The sequence below is a fragment of the Neomonachus schauinslandi genome, chromosome 8 (assembly GCF_002201575.2).
Source record: "Neomonachus schauinslandi chromosome 8, ASM220157v2, whole genome shotgun sequence".
Taxonomy (NCBI): Eukaryota; Metazoa; Chordata; class Mammalia; order Carnivora; family Phocidae; genus Neomonachus; species Neomonachus schauinslandi.
In genome coordinates, this window is record NC_058410.1 from 143,197,222 (window position 1) to 143,216,021 (window position 18,800).

At 42.9% G+C, this 18,800-nt stretch overlaps 4 protein-coding genes across 4 annotated transcripts; 2 read left to right on the top strand and 2 right to left on the bottom strand.

Annotated features, from left to right (window-relative positions):
- Positions 1-5,943: 5,943 nt before the first annotated feature.
- Positions 5,944-6,339, bottom strand: LOC123325528 (histone H2A type 1-H). The gene has a single exon (XM_044917671.1). The coding sequence runs from the start codon at positions 6,337-6,339 to the stop codon at positions 5,944-5,946; it is 396 nt and encodes a 131-aa protein (XP_044773606.1).
- Positions 6,340-6,658: 319 nt separating this feature from the next.
- Positions 6,659-7,042, top strand: LOC110583620 (histone H2B type 1-A). Its single transcript, XM_021693624.1, has one exon. It carries the CDS (start codon positions 6,659-6,661, stop codon positions 7,040-7,042), a length of 384 nt encoding a protein of 127 aa, XP_021549299.1.
- Positions 7,043-9,739: 2,697 nt separating this feature from the next.
- Positions 9,740-10,123, bottom strand: LOC110583630 (histone H2B type 1-A-like). Its single transcript, XM_021693631.1, has one exon. It carries the CDS (start codon positions 10,121-10,123, stop codon positions 9,740-9,742), a length of 384 nt encoding a protein of 127 aa, XP_021549306.1.
- Positions 10,124-10,401: 278 nt separating this feature from the next.
- Positions 10,402-10,797, top strand: LOC123325527 (histone H2A type 1-H-like). Its single transcript, XM_044917650.1, has one exon. The coding sequence runs from the start codon at positions 10,402-10,404 to the stop codon at positions 10,795-10,797; it is 396 nt and encodes a 131-aa protein (XP_044773585.1).
- The last annotated feature ends 8,003 nt before the right edge of the window (positions 10,798-18,800 follow it).

Genomic DNA, 18,800 nt, shown 5'->3' on the forward strand with positions numbered 1-18,800 from the left:
TCTTTCTCTCTGAAATGGATGGATACAACTTCTACCGGAACATATTAAATGCTATAATTGAGATTCATTCAGGGTTCAACAAGATCACCAAAGAGGAACAGCTAAATGGCCCTAAGATGGAGGATGGTCAAGGAAAGCTTCACAAATGATGTAATGCATGAAAATAATCTTGGAAGATTTATAAAAGCTAATTAAATGAAGAGAGGAAGGAAGAACATTCCAGGGAGGGAATATAACTAAGAAAGGCAAAAGTGAATTAAAGCAAAGTGGGTCCAAGGAACTTAAGTATATGGATAAAACCACAACATGGGAGACTGTTGTAAGAAAAGAGCCCAGCGATGCAGGCAGGGGCTACATCTCACAGCTGAGCTGGACAATCCGAGCTTTGGGGGAACCGTTGACAGACATTGCTGGAGTTGGTCATTGAGAGGTTGACCCTCAAACTGGACCAGGGCCATTGGAAGCTCCATACCCACTCCCCTGTCCTTGGAATGTATGTCCCACCCACTGTTCCTGTACTAGGAGTCCCTTCGAGGGCATAGATAGCCTTGAGAGAGCACCGTGTTGAGACCATCGGAATGATACACAAGACTGAACCCAGGCATGGCCTCTACAGAAACTCTTAAGATTCTGGTGGGTAGGTGTGGAGATCATCTTGCTGCCGCCCAAGACAAGCCTTGTATGCTAGTTCCTTTGCTTAGTAAAGCTGCCACTTATCAACCTAGAGTGCCGGCCTCTGCCTTCAGTCTCTCCTTGCCCTCTGAGTACAGGGGCTAATTTTGATTCTCACTCGGGGAAGTCCCAAAGTTGTGAGCCAACCAACAACTGGCGAGCCAACCAGGATACCAAAGAAATGGGTCTTAGGCAAGAGGCATCCGAAGAGGGAACCCGAGTTTGGCCCTGTGGGGAGGGGTGGCCCATAGGTCAGATGCTTGGGAACTGCTGCGTGGCGAAAACGCCAGCCGGTCCAATGCATTTGGTGGAGGAAGTGTGCACACATATGGCGGCAAAAAAGGGAAACCAGTGGCTGCCACAGTGGGCAGGCCTCCTCTGTGGGCGGCTCGATGGCTCCCAGTACCCAAGTACGGCTTGGAAAGTTGGAAGAGCTGAGGTTAGAGAAGGACGTGCAGTTGCCCCTAGTCTGCAGGCTTCGGGGCTGGCAGGTGAGCAGGACAGTGCTGGAGGCCTTAGCATGCTGTTGTGCGAGGGCGCAAGCCGCTGCAGATCAAGGTCAGAGAGCTTGTGACAAAGCCTGGTTGGGATGCTAAAGGGTGGAATCCCTGGGAAGGCGAGGAGAGGGAAGAGGAGGAGGTGTGGTGATTGATGGTGAATGCTTGGACCCTAATACAAAGGGAAACAAAAGCACAGCCCATTGACAAATACTTGAGGCAGGCAGAGTAGAACATTCCTCCAGGAAACTCCCAACTGTCTTCACGTTAATGTTCTGCTAGAGGGAAAAACAACCTTAGCTTGACAATAGCAAGGCCTCCAGGACCCTGTGAGTCTTCTTTAACATATGAAAGTCCTTTTAGAAACTTCCCTCTCTCTTTACCTCCCCCAACTCCAAAGATATAATCAGTCACCCATCAGGCCCCCAGTGCCGTTCTTTCTGCCCACGGGTCCTGTTCCATGCTATAATAAAAAAACACCTTTTTGCACTGAAAATCTCAAGAATTCTTTCTTGGCCATCGGCTCTGAACCCCAATATTTCCACATCAGTCATGATGAGAGAATATACTCGCACTGAGCTATTTTTTTTTAAAGTAGCCTCCGTGCCCAGCATGGGGCTTGAACCCATGACCGAGATCAAGAGTTGCACGCTCTACCAACTGAGCCAGCCAGGTGCCCGCCTCCCCTTTTTTCCCACTGAGCTTACTGACTTAGCTGCCAAGTTCCAGCAGAAGGCCAGGGCAAGTGTCCTTGCATGGTTGGTGTGGCTATGGGATATGAGGGCCGTAGCATTTCTCTGACCAGGCTGGAGGCAGAGATGATGAGCATCACAATACACCCTGCCCTCTGGCAGTGCCTGCACGGGGCTCAGGGGGTCAAAGTACTCACTCCCAAATAGATTGAATTATTCTAGCCTATAGGGAGGTTTGGCTCAATGAGGGCCATGCGGGAACCTAGGAACCTGGAACTCTATAAAGTGCAGTAAATTCTCAGGGAGCTGGGAATGAGACAGGCCCTCTAGGCCCCCATCTTCCAAGGGTCTGACCTGGCCACATTCACTGCAAAGAATGAAAGCCAAGAATCTCCATTCAGCCCCTAATACCTGGTACATGACGCTGATACCCGTGCTGAAGCAAGTTGTGGGACAAGACATTGATATTGGGCAACCCATTGTCATCTGGGGGACATGGACAGATCCTGGGAACAGGAGGTAGGAAAGACATTAGGGTTTGAAGCTGACGGCCAAGAAAGAATTCTTGAGACGTCTTTGGTGCAAAAAGGTGATTTTATTAAAGCACGGGACAGGACCCCTGGGCAGAAAGAGCTGTACTGGGGTCATGAGGAGTGGCCCATTTTATACTTTCAAGTTGGGAGGCAGTTAGGGATAGCATTAAGTCTCTAAGGAACTTTGGAAGCAAGGTTTCCAGGACTTGAGGGTTCTAGATGTTGTTGGGAAAAGGTCATTTATTACCGTCTAATAAAACCTTAGTCACAAGAGCCTTCAGATGTATATGCTTGGGGGTCATACGTTTGGGGGATGATTGCCAACACGTATCTTGGGGGATAGAGATAAAGGAAATTTCTAAAGGAATTTTTATATGTTAAAGTAGATCTAAAGGATCCTGGTTTGGGGGGTGGTGAGTTCAGGCTCAGATTGCCTTTTGCCCTTAGCAAAGTATTAACATCGAGGCAGTTGAGTCCCTAGAGAAACGTCCCTCTGCCTGTTTCAAGGACTTGTCAGTGGGCTGTAGACAGTAAGAAAATCTAATAATTTTTCTTCTGCCTTTGTTTCCCACATCAGTGTGGGCTGGGGGAAAGACCAGTGACAGAGAGGGCACTTGAGAAGCCAAAAGTCTATTCCAATTAGCTATAAAGGATCTGGTGTGAAGAGTTGTATTTCATCTGTTCGTTTTTGCATTTAGAACTCTTCCCTGTTGTTTTTGTTTGTTTGTTTGCTTTGGTTTGGGTTTGTTTGTTTAGTAAGTTCATTTTGTTTTGTTCTTTTCAGTAAGCTTTCTAACTTGGAATAATTTTAGATTTACAGAAAAGTTGTCAAGATAGAGTTCCCGTATCCTCCTCACCCAGTTTCTCCTATTGTCAATATTTGTGTATTTCTCACAAGCAAGGAGCTAACATTGGTACATCTCAGTGAACTGAACTCTAAACTGGATTTCAATAGGTTTTACCTAATGTTTTGTTTTCTTTTTTTCCTGTTCTAGGATCCAATCCATAATATATGACATTTAGTGGTCATGTCTACTTAGCCACCTCTGGGCTATGGCAGTTTGTCAGAATTTCCTTGATGAGGAAATTCCTCATCAGAATTCCTTGTCAGAATTTTTTATGACTTTCATAATTTTGAGGATTTATAGTCAAATATTTTGTAAAATGCTCCTCAACTTGGATTTGCCTGATATTTTCCTCATGGTTTGGTTGGAAGTATGGGGTTGTTGGGAGGAAGACCAAAGAAGTGACACGCCCTTCTCAACATACCATATTAAAGGCCCATGTTTTCCACGTGGCTTATCACTGATGCTGTGAACACTGATCACCTGGCTGAGACAGTGTTTGCTAGATTTCTCTACTATAAAGTCACTTCCTATCTCCCCCGCCTTTCCATACTCTGTGCTTTGGCAAGGCTGGGGACTTAAACTCTACCTCCTTGATGGAGGTGTATCTATTTAAATTATTTAGAATTTTTCTGTTTAGATTTTTCACATATCCCTCGTTTAGACAATCACTTGTGTATAGCATTATTCTTCCTTGATTTTAAAATTTCACATTAAAAAATTTAATTGCTATGTTCTAAACATTATCTAATTTTGTTCAGTATATCTGTGCAATTCTTTAGTCTTCAAAATTTTTCCTTCGTTTTGTGCCCCTCCCCAATTACATGCCTTAATTGATATAATTGATATATAAGAGAGGGTTAACTCTTTCATAATCCAATTTTCCCTAATCAACATATTATGTACTTAATTCTCATCTTTTAACTTCTTATAGAACTTTATACCTTTCTTCATATCTATTTCTATTCATATCCTATGTGTAGATCTCAAGTGTCTGGAATGGCTTGCTTTTTTTTTTTTGAAAACCAATGAGATTTTTTCTTTTAGATAAGGTGGACTACTGAATATTTTGTAATTTTGTATTTGACAGTCTAACTAAATGTTCATTTGTTTTCCAATTTTTCTTGGTGTTCACAATACAAACAAATCAACTGAAACTATTTTGTCAAAATTTTTGAAAAGCGTGGCCAAAATTTCTTAATGATTTCAAATAATTATGATAGACATTCTTGTCATATTCCTGCCTCTTATGAGACTGACACTAGTTCTCTCCATCACACATGATACACCAAACTTGGTTTTGAGATATGTTGTTCTGTATTTTAAGAAACTATTCTAGTCCTTTTTATTAAGCATGTGTGTGAAACCACACGAATCAAATATTCACATATGCCCTAAATTTTAAGATTAACTTGCTAACTTTTGGTTTTCTCATATATTGTCTAAAGATTTCAGGATACTGAATAAATACTAGCATATTTGAAAGGAAATTCCTTTTCAGAAGATACTTTAAAAAAACCAGGCAATCTTGCTGGACTGTGTGATAGGACTGTCACCAGTTAAATCGAAAGCTACAAGATTACATCTCTCCTGTTTGTTCTTTCTTTTTCTTTTTTTCTTTAAGATTTTAAGTAATCTCTACACCCAACATGGGGCTGGAACTCACAACCCTGAGATCAAGAGTTGCAAGCCAGGCACCCCCTCCTGTTTGGTCTTATCTAATCATCACTTAAGTATAGTTCTTAACTCAGGGCACCTGGGTGGCTCAGTGGTTGAGCGTCTGCCTCCGGCTCAGGTCATGATCCCAGAGTCCTGGGATCGAGCCCCACATCGGGCTCCCTGCTCAGCGGGAAGCCTGCTTCTCCCTCTCCCACTCCCTCTGCTTGTGTTCCCTCTGTCTCTCTGTCAAATAAATAAAAATCTTTAAAAAAAAAAGTATAGTCCTTAACTCAATAAAATATTAGCACTAAAGTTGCCTGTTTAGGGGCACCTGGGTGGCTCAGTGGGTTAAGTGTGGGACTCGATTTCAGCTCAGGTCATGATATCAGGGTCCAGAGATCAAGCCCAGGTGGGGCTCAAGCTGAGTGTGGAGCTTGGTTGGGATTCTCACTCTCCCTCTGCCCCTCCTCCACGCTCTCTCACGAGTGCCCTCTCTAAAAAAATAAATCACTTGTTCACATTGGCTCAGAAACAAAGTGGTGGTTGTAATGATAGTGTAATTGCAGTTCCTCCTCCCAATGACTCCGGTACGTGGTGACTAAACACTTTGCTGTCTGGGACGCCTGGGTGGCTCAGTCGGTTAGGTGAAGCACTCTGGATTTCCACTCAGGTCATATTAGGGGTGGTGAGATCAAAGTCTGCAATGGGATGCACTGAGCATGGAGACTGCTTCAGATTCTCCCTCTTTCTCTCTGGCCCTCTCCCTGCGCTCTCAGAAAAACCTTCCTAGCTGACCACTTACCAGGAAGGCTTGTTCAGCCTTAACAGCTTTAAAACTCAAAAGAACCCGTTAGTAGAACCAAAGGTCGTTTTGGAGTGCTGGATTTTTACCGAGACTCATGGTACATGTACATATAGGTAAACACCTCACATACATGGTAGCTTATGCACAGCCTTCACTGATCATTTGAGTGGCTCTGAAAAGAGCCTTTGGTTTTTCTTCTCCAAACGTTCAGGTCACTCACTGGGATTCAGGGCTTGGAAATTACTTGCTCTGGACTTTGTGGTGGTGGCTCTCGGTCTTCTTGGGCAGCAGCACCGCCTGGATATTGGGCAGGACGCCGCCCTGCGCGATGGTCACGCGGCCCAGCAGCTTGTTGAGCTCCTCGTCGTTGCGGATGGCCAGCTGCAGGTGGCGCGGGATGATGCGCGTCTTCTTGTTATCGCGCGCCGCGTTGCCCGCCAGCTCCAGGATCTCGGCCGTCAGGTACTCCAGCACGGCAGCCAGGTACACGGGCGCGCCGGCGCCGACCCGCTCCGAGTAGTGGCCCTTACGGAGCAGGCGGTGGATTCGGCCCACCGGGAACTGCAAGCCAGCTCTAGACGACCTGGATCTAGCTTTAGCGCGTGCTTTGCCGCCTTGCTTCCCGCGCCCGGACATAACTGAGCGCACTGCGGGAAACTACAGCAGCTAAAGACACTGCTAGGCCTATTTATAGCCTGACAGTAGGTTGTGATTTGCTATCTGATTGGCTGATGGCCGTCTAGCCAATCAGAAAGCCCGGCCAGAATCACCTCATTTACATTCACGCCACTACCCATTAACCAATCAGACGGTGTCTGCTCGATGTGTCACTTCAGCGCTGTGCCTATAAATACTGCTCTCGCCAGGCTTGAGTGCTCTTCGCTTGCTTGGGGCTGGTTGGAGCCGTTAGAGCTGTAACTGGAGAGCTGTAACGCTATAGAGCTGTACACTCATCATGCCGGAGCTGACGTCGAAGGGCACGACCATTTCCAAGAAAGGTTTCAAAAAAGCTGTAACCAAAACTCAGAAGAAAGAAGGGAAGAAGCGGAAGAGATGCCGTAAAGAGAGCTACTCCATTTACATCTACAAGGTGCTGAAGCAGGTGCACCCCGACACCGGCATCTCGTCCAAGGCCATGAGCATCATGAATTCCTTTGTTACTGACATCTTCGAGCGCATCGCGGGCGAGGCGTCCCGCCTGGCGCATTACAACAAGCGCTCGACCATCACGTCGCGGGAGATCCAGACGGCCGTGCGCCTGCTGCTGCCCGGGGAGCTGGCCAAGCACGCCGTGTCCGAGGGCACCAAGGCCGTCACCAAGTACACCAGCTCCAAGTGAGCTTGCCAAGTAAACGTCTTTAGCTAATCTAACCCAAAGGCTCTTTTAAGAGCCACTTACATTTCCTGGAGAAGGGCTGTGGGCTCTCTGCTGACAGGGCACAGTCCCTACATTGTGCCCAACTGAGAATTCAAAAATCTTGTTTCTAAAACAGGTAAAAGTAGGTGCTAGTTCTATTTGAATAGTGCGACTTGTTCAGCCAGGTTAGGACCCGACAGTGGTGTGGAACTATTTGCAAATGAAGCCGATTAAGTACTGTCCCCAACGGGGCCGAGATTCGCATTACATTCTAGGGCTACCAGTATTTTTCATGGGATCCCTGAGTGTCTCCATACGAGCAATGCTCTAAGCGAGTTTGAAAAGCATTTGTAATCTGTACATGTGGATGGGGTTGCTGGGGGAGACTAGGCTCACAAGGGATGCAGCAGGGTTTTGTTTTTTAAAAATTTTATTTTAGCACAGCAGGGCAGACAGGGACAAGCAGAAGGCCAAACAGCCTGAGGTGGGGCTGGATCCCAGGACCCTGGGATCATGACCTAAGCAGAAGGCAGATGGTTAACCAACTGAGCTACTCGGCCTTTTGCAAAAATCCTCCCTATTAGAAGATAAGGGCCTGAAGCTGTGGAGAGCTCTTGGGACCCTAGGGAAGTGTGGCCTGGAGAATGTGTTTTGCTTCCTGTTTACTTATGTGCATGAAAGAATTTGTCCTATACACTAGCCTAGCTGCCCTCAAGCTGCAGTTTGAGGTGCTGTCTCTTGGCTTGAGGTCTTCTATGTTATAGGTTTGTAGCCCGTTATTTGTAGAGGGCATGTTGACCCTGGAATGTGTAAATGTCACCATGAGGTATTTCATATTGGAACTAACCTGGCTAACCACAATCTGCTGGTAAACAGTAACTTTAACTGAATCTCTTCCCTTTTTACATTGCTTTTCTACACCTTATGATCACTTGTTCTGTCGTAGGATTGATCATTAAATGGTGTTCGTGTCCTGTATTACTGCGTCATCTGGACTCTTAGAGAAGAGACCCAAGTATTGAAGTCCATGTACGACTGAATTCAACGACAAAAGAAAGGGATCAAATTACTTCCAGTAAACCTGTGATTTAGCTGGAATCCTCAACTTAATTTAAAGCACTTTTTTATGATTTAGAAATGTATATATATTTGCATTAAATAAACTTCAGTACCACCTGATAGTGCCAAGCCTGACTTGGGTTTTACTTCAGATTATGTTTTGGCTGCAAATAACAGGAAGTACCAAATGAATGAGCTGATACAATAAGTAATATCACTAATCAGGATGCCCAAAGGCAGAGAAATTCCAGGAGTGGGATGATCAGAGTCCTGGCTCATTGCCCTGATTGCCTCAGCTCTTCTCCGCACCAACTTTACCCTCATGCTGGCCACAGTTCCAAGTGTTCATGCAGATGGGAGGAAGTAAAGGTAGGAAGAGACAGTCTATTTCACTGAGCCCCTGAGAGCAAGAAAAGTCTTCCCTGAGGACTTTCTTGTCCCTTTTCCTTTTTTTTAGAGAGAGTAGGGGGGAGGGGTGCAGAGGGAGAGGGAGAGAGAGAATCCCAAGAAGACTCCCCACTGAGTGTGGAGCTCGATCCCACAACCCTGAGATCATGACCTGAACTGAAACCAAGAGTCAGATGCTCTCAATGGACTGAGTGACCCAGGCACCCCTAGAAAATAACTGTCTTTTTAATACCTGAAACTGAATACATCGGAATTCTCTTTTCTTGAAAACTTTGGTAAAATTCCTCTTTTCAAACTGCTTCAGTTGACAATTCTTTGACCATTTTCCCTATTCTTTCATGAAACTTTTGTTTAGATTTGCTAATAATTTGTAATAAGTTTTGGTAAATTATATCTTACAAGAAAATCATTTAAAGTTATCCTTTTAGAGATAAGCAAATTGGTATCTAGTGATTTTATCTCCACTGTTTGTAACTATAAGTCCTTTATTATCCCTAAATTTGTGTTTGTGTTTTCTTGCAAACCCCATCAGTTACTGGCTAATCTTTTATTTTTTAAAATGTATTTATTTGCTATTTCTTTACTTTTGCATTTATTAGTTTTACTGTAATGAAAAAGCTTAAAAACGGTTTTGCCATTTCTCTTTTTCCTAAGTGTTTTTTTCCAGGTTTTTCATTATTTAACTTTTCGCCTTCCACTGACTCACCTTATTTTTATTTTTCCTAGCTTCTTTAGTGGGGCGCTTACTTCTAGAGACAAATCTCACACTGCACGGTTTTGATATAAATGAATTTAAGTTATGACAGTTCGGTTAAATAACACCAGTACCAACAACCCAGTACAAATTTCAATAGTGAATAGTTGCATCAATTACAAACTTCAGTGCTGGATCTTCAGTTCATAAGTCACTGCACAAATGATAAATGCACATTGTTTTTTCATGTGACCTATCAGATCACTTATTTATCTTAAAGATTTTGTCAGAGAGAGCACAAGCAGGGGGAGCCTCAGGCAGAGGGAGGGAGAAGCAGGCTTCCCGCTGAGCAAGGAGCCTGATGTGGGGGCTCGATCCCAGGACCATCGGATCACAACCCGAGGTCAGAAGACCTACCCACATACATTACAACTAAGAGCCTACAGTCTTTTGGGAAATGTGGGTGGCTCTTAAAAGAGCCTTTGGGTTATAAAGTTTGTCTGGTGCCTGGAGTCGTTTTACTTGGAGCTGGTGTACTTGGTGACGGCCTTGGTGCCCTCGGACACGGCGTGCTTGGCCAGCTCCCCGGGCAGCAGCAGGCGCACGGCCGTCTGGATCTCCCGCGACGTGATGGTCGACTGCTTGTTGTAATGCGTCAGGCGGGACGCCTCGCCCGCAATGCGCTCGAAGATGTCAGTAACAAAGGAATTCATGATGCTCATGGCCTTGGACGAGATGCCGGTGTCGGGGTGCACCTGCTTCAACACCTTGTAGATGTAAATGGAGTAGCTCTCTTTACGGCATCTCTTCCGCTTCTTCCCTTCTTTCTTCTGAGTTTTGGTTACAGCTTTTTTGAAACCTTTCTTGGAAATAGTAGTGCCCTTTGAGGTCAGCTCTGGCATGGCTGGCAAACAGCTCCAACGTGGCCAACAACCCGCACTTGAGGAGGCCAAGTGTGGTATTTATAGGCACAGCGCTCAATGACGTGTTCGGCAGCCAACATCTGATTGGGCAATGGGTAGTGGCGTGTTTGTAAATGAGGTGATTCCAGGAATGTTCTCTCATTGGTAGACTATCAGCCAATCAAATAGCAATTCACAACCTACCATTAGACTATATAAAGGCCGGGCACCTGCCCCAACGGAAATTTTCTCCGTTATTACACATCTGTTCTCAAGCTATGTCCGGACGCGGCAAGCAAGGCGGCAAGGCCCGCGCCAAGGCCAAGACGCGCTCGTCGCGGGCCGGCCTGCAGTTCCCGGTGGGCCGCGTGCACCGCCTGCTCCGCAAGGGCAACTACTCGGAGCGGGTCGGCGCCGGCGCGCCCGTGTACCTGGCTGCCGTGCTGGAGTACCTGACGGCCGAGATCCTGGAGCTGGCGGGCAACGCGGCGCGCGACAACAAGAAGACGCGCATCATCCCGCGCCACCTGCAGCTGGCCATCCGCAACGACGAGGAGCTCAACAAGCTGCTGGGCCGCGTGACCATCGCGCAGGGCGGCGTCCTGCCCAACATCCAGGCGGTGCTGCTGCCCAAGAAGACCGAGAGCCACCACCACAAAGTCCAGTGCAAGTAACACCTCAGAAGCAGTAAAGCTTAGGGAGTGAAAACAAACCCAAACTGAACCAAAGGCTCTTTTCAGAGCCACTCACATTTTCTGAGAAAGAACTTAAGATTTATAAAAAAGTTATAAAGAACAGTAACAGACTCACCCGCAACAAATAAGGATTTAATTGACCACAACTCTTTTAACAGGACGCTGAAAATTACCTAATTAAAGGTGACCGAGGCCTCTGAAGCAGTTCACCTTAATGCGCAGTAATTTTTACAATGGAACTTTTTTAGTCCTGCAGAGTAGATAGAGCAACCATCCAGCAGACTCTTGGGGGCAGATGTGCCATTCTCCTTGGGAAAAGAGCAAACTTAGATTAGGGCTGTTGTGACAACAACAAACTTAGCACCAAACAAGGGGTATGTCTGGCCTTTTGAGACTTTGTGGATCATCAGAACATTGTGACTCTATTCCATGGGGTCATCAACCCAATCCCACCCTCTGCTGCTAGAATCCATAAGAGGGCAGTGAGATAGGCTGGTCTGTCACTTATGGTTTCTTCTCTTGCCCCATGGGTCCTTTAAAATCCTGAAATTTATCAGAACTGGACCACATTTTACTTTCTACTTAGTAGAAATAAAACTGACATCTATCTTCCCATCCTAAGCTATACTTTCTTACACAGTCCAACTAAACTCATTAGTATGTTAATCAACCAATAATATATGACCATCATATAAGAATGGCACCCAAATAACACAATGCTGGAAATAAGAACTAAATTTGTTGCATTCACTGGAATATAACAATATTATTAGATCACTGACAGTTTACTCTTTAAAATCTGGCAGCAAAATTTGGGATTCCTCAGATGAATCTCCTCTACCTTTGTTATCACAGAGAAATTAAATCCTACATGATATAAGTCATTTCAGTCCTAACACCTTTCTTCTGATTCTCCTTAATCCCAACCATTCAGGTTCTGCTTAGATTCTAGGCTGCTATCTGTGTTCTTTCTGGGCAGTTTAGGATCTTGTATCATCTTAAGGGCCCAGGTAGGGCCTAAATCCAATAATAAGTGTCCTTATAAGAGACCCAAGAGAAGACACAGAGAAGGGACGATCATGTGAAAGTTGAAGGCAGAGACTGGAAGTGATATGGCTACAAACCAAGAAACACTAAAGATTCCTGGAAGCCACCAGAAACCAGGAGGGAAACGTGGGACAAATTCTCTCTCTGAGCATCCAGAAGGAAGCAGTTCTGTTAACACTTGATTAACTTGATTCTCCTTGCCAAAACTATACAAGAATAAATTTCTGTTTTAAACCCCCCAGTTTGTGATAATTTGTTATAGCAGCCATAAGAAACTAATACCCTCTCTTTTAAGAGGATGCAAAGACAAGCTATAGACTCAAAGAAAATAGCTTCAAAGCACATATCTTACAAAGGACTAGTATCTAAGATATATAAAGAACTCCCAAAACTCAACACTAAAAAACTACTCAACAATCCATTTAAAAAATGTATGAAAAACATAAATGGACATTTCACCAAAAAGGATATACAGATGGCAAATGAACACATGAAAAGGTGTTCAATATCCTATGTCATTAGGTAATTTCAAATTAAAATCACAACGAGATGCCATTACACACCTACTTGAATGACCAAAATCCAAAACACTGACACCACCAAATGCTAGCTAGGAGCTGAAGTAACAGAAAACTATTGTTTATTGCTGGTTGTAGTGAAAAATGGTACAGCCACTTTGAAAGACACAGTTGCTTATAAAAGTAAATGTTAGCCTACTATTTGATCGAGCAATTATCTATCTATCTATCATATATATGAGATATATATATATACAGATATATATCATATATCTATCATATACACACACACACACACACACACACACACACACATATATATATATATATATATATATATATATATATATTTCCCAAATATTTATAGCAGTTTTATTCACAATTCAGTTCAATAGATGACTGGATAAATAAACTATGGTACATCCATACAAGGAAGTATTATTCAGTGATAAAAAGAAATGAGCTATCAAGCCATGAAAAGGCAGTAGGAATCTTAGAAGCATACTGTTAAGTGAAAGAAGCCAGTCTGAAAAGACAACATACTGCATGAGTCTAATAACATCCTGGGAAAGGCAAAACTATAAGAACAATAAGAAAGATCAGTGGTTGTCAGGCTTTGGTGTAGGAGGGGGCAGGGAAGAAGAGATGAAGCACAGAGGATTTTTAAGACAAGGAAACCATTCTCTATAATACTATATGGTGGGCACATGACATTATGCATTTGTCAAAACCCACAGAAGTAACTGCACAACACAGAGTGAACCTTAATGTAAATTATGGATTTTCGTTAATAATAATGTACCAACAGAGATTCATTGATGTGACAAATGTACCACACTAACATAGAGGCAGAGGAGATATATGGGGTATATGTACTTTCCACGCAATTTTTCTGTCAACTTGAAACTGCTTTTAAAAATAGTCTATTGGGCGCCTGGGTGGCTCAGACGGTTGGGCGTCTGCCTTTGGCTCAGGTCATGATCCCGGAGTCCTGGGATCGAGTCCCGCATCGGGCTCCCTGCTCCTTGGGAGCCTGCTTCTCCCTCTGCTTTTCTCTCTCTCTCTGTCTCTCATGAATAAATAAATAAAATCTTTAAAAAAAATAAAGTCTATTTTTTATTTTTTTAAAAGGTTTTATTTATTTAAGAGAGAGAAAGAGCGTGTGAGAGAGAGAGATCACGAGCAGGGGGGAGGGGTAGAGGGAGAAGCAGACTCTCCGCTGAGCAGGGAGCCTGATGCGGGGCTCCATCCCAGGACTCTGGGATCATGACCTGAGCCAAAGGCAGATGCTTAACCGACTGAGCCACCCAGGTGCCCACAAAGTCTATTTATTAAAAAACAATCCCAAAAGATTACCTCCTATATAATTCAATTTACATAACGTTCTTGAAATGACATAAAGAAACAGAAACTGTATTAGTGATCCAAGAGTCAAGAGGGAGTGTGGTTGGCAGAGAAGTGCCTGTGCTATAAAAAGGAAACATGAGGGATCCTTGCCGTGATGGAAGTATTCTATATTGATTATATCAATGTCAACATCCTGGTGGTGATATTGTACTAAGTTTTGCAATATGTACCTTTTGGAGAAATGGAGTAAATGCTACATGGTATCTGTAATATTTTTTTACAACTGTATGCGAATCTACAGTTATCTCAAAATAAAGTTCACTTAAAAATTTTTGTAGGATGCAATTGAAGTCATGCTGAGAGGGAAATCTAGCACTAAATGTTTGTATCAGAAAGGAGAGAGTTCTCAAATCATTACTACAAACTTCCACATAAAGATATAGAAAAAGAAGAGCAAAATAAGTTCAATGCAAAAAGGAAGAAAGATAAGAAAAGAACTCGGGGCACCTGGGTGGCACAATCAGTTGAGTATCTGACTCTTGGTTTTGGCTTGGGTCGTGATCTCAGAGTCAGGAGATCCAGCCCCGAGTTGGGCTCCACGCTCAGCATGGAGTCTGCTTGAGTTTCTCTCTCCTTCTCCTTCTGCCCCTCCCACTTTTGCTCTCTTTAAAATCAGTCAATTGAAAAAAAAAAAAAAAAAGGAAGAAGAGAACTCAATGAGATTAAAAACAAAAAAACAATAGAAAAACCGTGGCAACAGAATGTCTTTTAGAAAAATCAATACAATTGAGAAGCTCTACCAAGACTGATAATAAAAGAGAGAAATTACCAATCTCAGAAATAAAACAGGATATAACACCATTAAAATGATAATAAGGGAACACTGCAAGCAGCCACAAATTAGAAAGATTCATCTGAGATAAAGTAGAAAAATGGAATATTCTTATAACTTTTAAAGAAATGGAAATAGTAAAAAACTTTCACTCAAATAAAATCTGTAGACCCAGATGGTTTCAGTAAAGAATTCTACCAAATGTTTAAAGAAGAAATAGCACTGATTTTACAGTCTCTTCCAGAAAATGAAAGAACACACTTCCCAACTGAAGTTGATTCTAAAATTAGCCCAATACTAAAATCATGTAACATAAAAACAGTACAAAATAAAACTACAGACCAATATCCCTTACGAACATAGAAAAGAAACAATAATAGCACGTCAAATCCAATAATGTATAAAGATCAAGGAATGCAAGACAGGTTCAATATTCAAAATCAATCAGTGTAATCTACATTAACAGTATAAAGAAGAAAACTATGATCATAGTAATGAATGCAGAGAAAATGTTTGACAAAATTCACTATCCTTTCCTGATTAAAAACTCTCAACAGAGTAGGAATAGAAGAGAACTTCCTGAGTCTGATAAAGGACATCTACAAATACCCTACAGATATCATACTAATGAAGAGAGAGTCTATGCTTCCCCGTAAGATCAGGAACAAGGCAAAGATATTCATTATCACCATTACGTTCAACTTCTGAAGTCCTTCATAGCACAATAAAGCAAGAAAAAGAAATTAAAGGCATATGGATTTGAAAATAGGAAATAAATCTCCTTCTATTTGAAGATGATGGGATTGTCCATGTGGAAAATCAGAAGGACTCCACAAAAAACAAAACAAAACAAAACCAGAACTCCTAAAACTTAATAACTGAAATGTAAAGGAACTATAATATCAAACAATTTTGAAAAGAAAGAATAAAGTGGGAGGAATCACTCTCCCCAGTTTTAAGACATATTTTATAATATGGTAATCAAGACTGTAGTAATAGGAAAGAGATAGATAAATAGATCAATGGACCAAAACAGGGAACCCACAAATAGTCCTACACAGGTAAGGCCAGCTAGTTTTTGACACTGATGAAAAAGAAATTTAAGGGAGGAAGAATAATCTTTTCAACAAATGATGCTAGACCAATAGGCAAAAGTAGGAAACTCAACCTAAGCCCTACACCTTTCACAAAAATTTGCTCAAAACCGATGGTAGATTTAAATGTAAAATGTAAAACTGTAAACCTTTTAGAAAGAAAGAGAAAAATCTTTGGGATCTAGAGCTACGCAAAAAGTTCTTAAACATACCAAAACCATCCAGGAGAGAAAAAAAATTGGTAAATTTCATCAAAAGTAAAAATGTTTGTTTTGTGAAAGTCCTGTAAAGAAGATTAAAACGACAAACTACAGACTTAAGGAAAATATTTGCGAACTATAAATATGACAGAAACTTATATTTATAATATATAAAGACTTTTCCAAACTCAATAGTAAAAAACCCCCAAATTATCCCATTAAAAAATGGGCAAAACTCACAAAGAGACATTTCACAGAAATTAATAAACATTAACATTAATAACCATTAGGGAAATGCAAATTAAGACTATGATGAGATATCAATATATATCTATCAGGCAACTAAAATAAAAAATAGTGACAACATTGAATGCTGGCATAAATGTAGAGAAATTCCATGTCTCATACATCGCTGGTGAGAAAACAAAATGGTATAATCACTTCGGAAAATGTCTTGGCAGTTTCTTAAAATGCAAAGCGTATGTTTACCATATGATCCCGTACTCCCAGTACTGAGCATTCATCCCAGTGAAATGAAAACTGACGTTTACACAAAGACCTCTATGTTCACTGCAGGGTTTGGGTGGTTTATTTTTGTTTTGTTTTTTCTATAACAGTCAAAACTAGAATGTCCTTTAAAAGGTGAATGTTAAAGCAGCTGTTATTTATCCCTACCATGTAATACTACCGAGCAATAAAAAGAAAAGATACCGATACATGCAACAACCTGGATGCACCTCTGAGGAATTTAAATTTCATGAAATTATAAATTTCATTTATAGGACATTTCAAAATAAAATTACCGAGTGTTTATTAGTGCTCACTTCCATCTGGTGTCCTTGATGGTCATCACACAGGAAACACCCATTTGATGAAAGAACGTGAAGGTCTGAAGCAAGCCTTTGCTTCCGGTGAGACTGCCCAACACGACCCCGGGGTAGCAGAAGAAGCACGCCTCCCCCAGCTGCCCGGATTCCCCAGGAGAACCGACGCCCCACTACCATCGCTGAACTTTAGGGCAAAGTTGCTTTAGGATCTCACCCAACAAATAAAACTCCTGTTTGCGGTCCTCGCATTTCTCATCGCCTTCCCTAGAGACTCAGGAAAACCCCTTAGACAATCAAGAGGAACACAAGCTGCCCTCTAAGACTGACGCCTTTCAGGGACTTGGTGGAAGGGGTTCATTTATAGTCCGTGTATTCAAATGAGGTTTGAAATATCCAGGTCTGATTGGATGAACGATAATAAGAGAATATACGTAAAAACAGGACGGCCCGTTCGACTCTCTGGTTGGACAGATGCCTAGGCGACCTCAGCCAATCAGAACATCCCCCAGTGAAGTTGCCGGAGGACCCTTCCCTTCAGTTGTGCCTTAAGTGCTCTTATTTCTGTTCCCTCTGTTTTTGAAGGTGGGAAGCAAGTGGGCAGGGCTGACAGCAAGGTGCGCTGTGCTTCCTCCGGGGCGGGCGAGCGGCGAGCCTGCCGGCATGACGGTGGGTTCAGGAGCTGGCCAACAACCCGGCCGCGGCGAGGCCGGCGCTGTGCGGGGCCGCCGGTCTCTCCATCACCCAGGAACACCAAGGGCCACCACCACAGAGGCACGCCCGAGTCAAGTCTCCAGTTAGTAGAGCCCAGCGAGTAATACGCACTTCTGGGAAAAGAACACAACAGCAAACCAAACATCAAAGGCTCTTTTTCAGAGCCGTGCACCCAATTTCAAAGATCGAGCTGTGGCCAGATTCCCAAGAACAATATACATTTCCATAAATCAACCCATTTAATTATGTTTGCTTGATAACTTTCCTGCAAATCACTCTGTGAGAACGGGTTTTACTGGAAACTTTGATTGTCATTAGATTTTAATCCTGTTCTAACCTTTCTCATTAAAAAAAAATGCTCTAGGTGACCACTAAATTGATTTCAAGGCGGGGTAGAACACTGACTTGAAAAATGCTGGGACAATCGGTGCCAGAACAGAAGTGCCCATCCCCCAGCCTTACAGCCAGTAGAACTACTCTCCTGGGCCACAGCTATCCGCCCCCCCCACCTCGCCCCAAAAGGTGGGAACGCAGCCTGAGCGGAGCCAATGAAAGAACTTTCCGAGATTTTCAGCTCTGCCCCTTAAACACACTTTTTCTTTCTTTTATGAGAAAGACTCTGAATAAGACTCTGGAGCTGCTGAGGTAGGGTCTCCTGGCTCTTTGAAAAGACTGAGAAGAGAAGTGAAATGCAAGGGAACAAGAAAACTGGGTTTGGGACGTTTGGGGTGGGGAAGAGAGAGAGCGCATTTACACCCAATCTTGGCCACCGTCCTTGTTCCAAAGGCCCTTAAATGTTGAGCTGCCCCAGTCTACTTAGCACTAAATCTCCCCTCCACTTTTGGCCCTTTAAAAAAATACTATTTCAGTTTGATTTCTGTCACTTGCAAGAGACCATGTCCGACAAATCAAAGCCAAAACTAACATTGCCGGTGGAAAGTTCCACCCCCCATATGCTAGCATAACAGAAAATTAATGCATCTCCCCTTAATTCTGCCCCTCCTCTTTTGTAACAATACTGATGTCTTAGCTTTTAATCCTTATGTTTCATTCAAAGAGAGGTGAAAATCAGAGTGGGAGAGAGAGGAATCTGAGGCACTGAACCCATTCAAATGCTTTAAGGTAAATGGTTGAAGCAGAAAGCACTCACGCAGAGTCTGAAGCTACGCCTGACGTTCCAAAGAAAACACTCCGTGTTAAGAAAAAAGAAACTACTCTTGCTTTGGTCTCCAAGCTAAGATTAGAATGCTGAGGTGGTTGAACGCAGAGGAAGGAAAATACAGAAAATTTAAGGGAAACTTTTCTTTTCTAATAGGTGGCATTATGGCTTAAAAAAACCATGAATGTACCTTAATTAAAAAAATACTTTATTTCTAAAAAATGCTAACCATTATCTGAGCATCTAG

Excerpts from the sequence above, each read along its gene's own strand:
- LOC123325528 (XM_044917671.1), bottom strand. The coding sequence starts at position 6,339 with ATGTCCGGGCGCGGGAAGCAAGGCGGCAAAGCACGCGCTAAAGCTAGA.
- LOC110583620 (XM_021693624.1), top strand. The coding sequence starts at position 6,659 with ATGCCGGAGCTGACGTCGAAGGGCACGACCATTTCCAAGAAAGGTTTC.
- LOC110583630 (XM_021693631.1), bottom strand. The coding sequence starts at position 10,123 with ATGCCAGAGCTGACCTCAAAGGGCACTACTATTTCCAAGAAAGGTTTC.
- LOC123325527 (XM_044917650.1), top strand. The coding sequence starts at position 10,402 with ATGTCCGGACGCGGCAAGCAAGGCGGCAAGGCCCGCGCCAAGGCCAAG.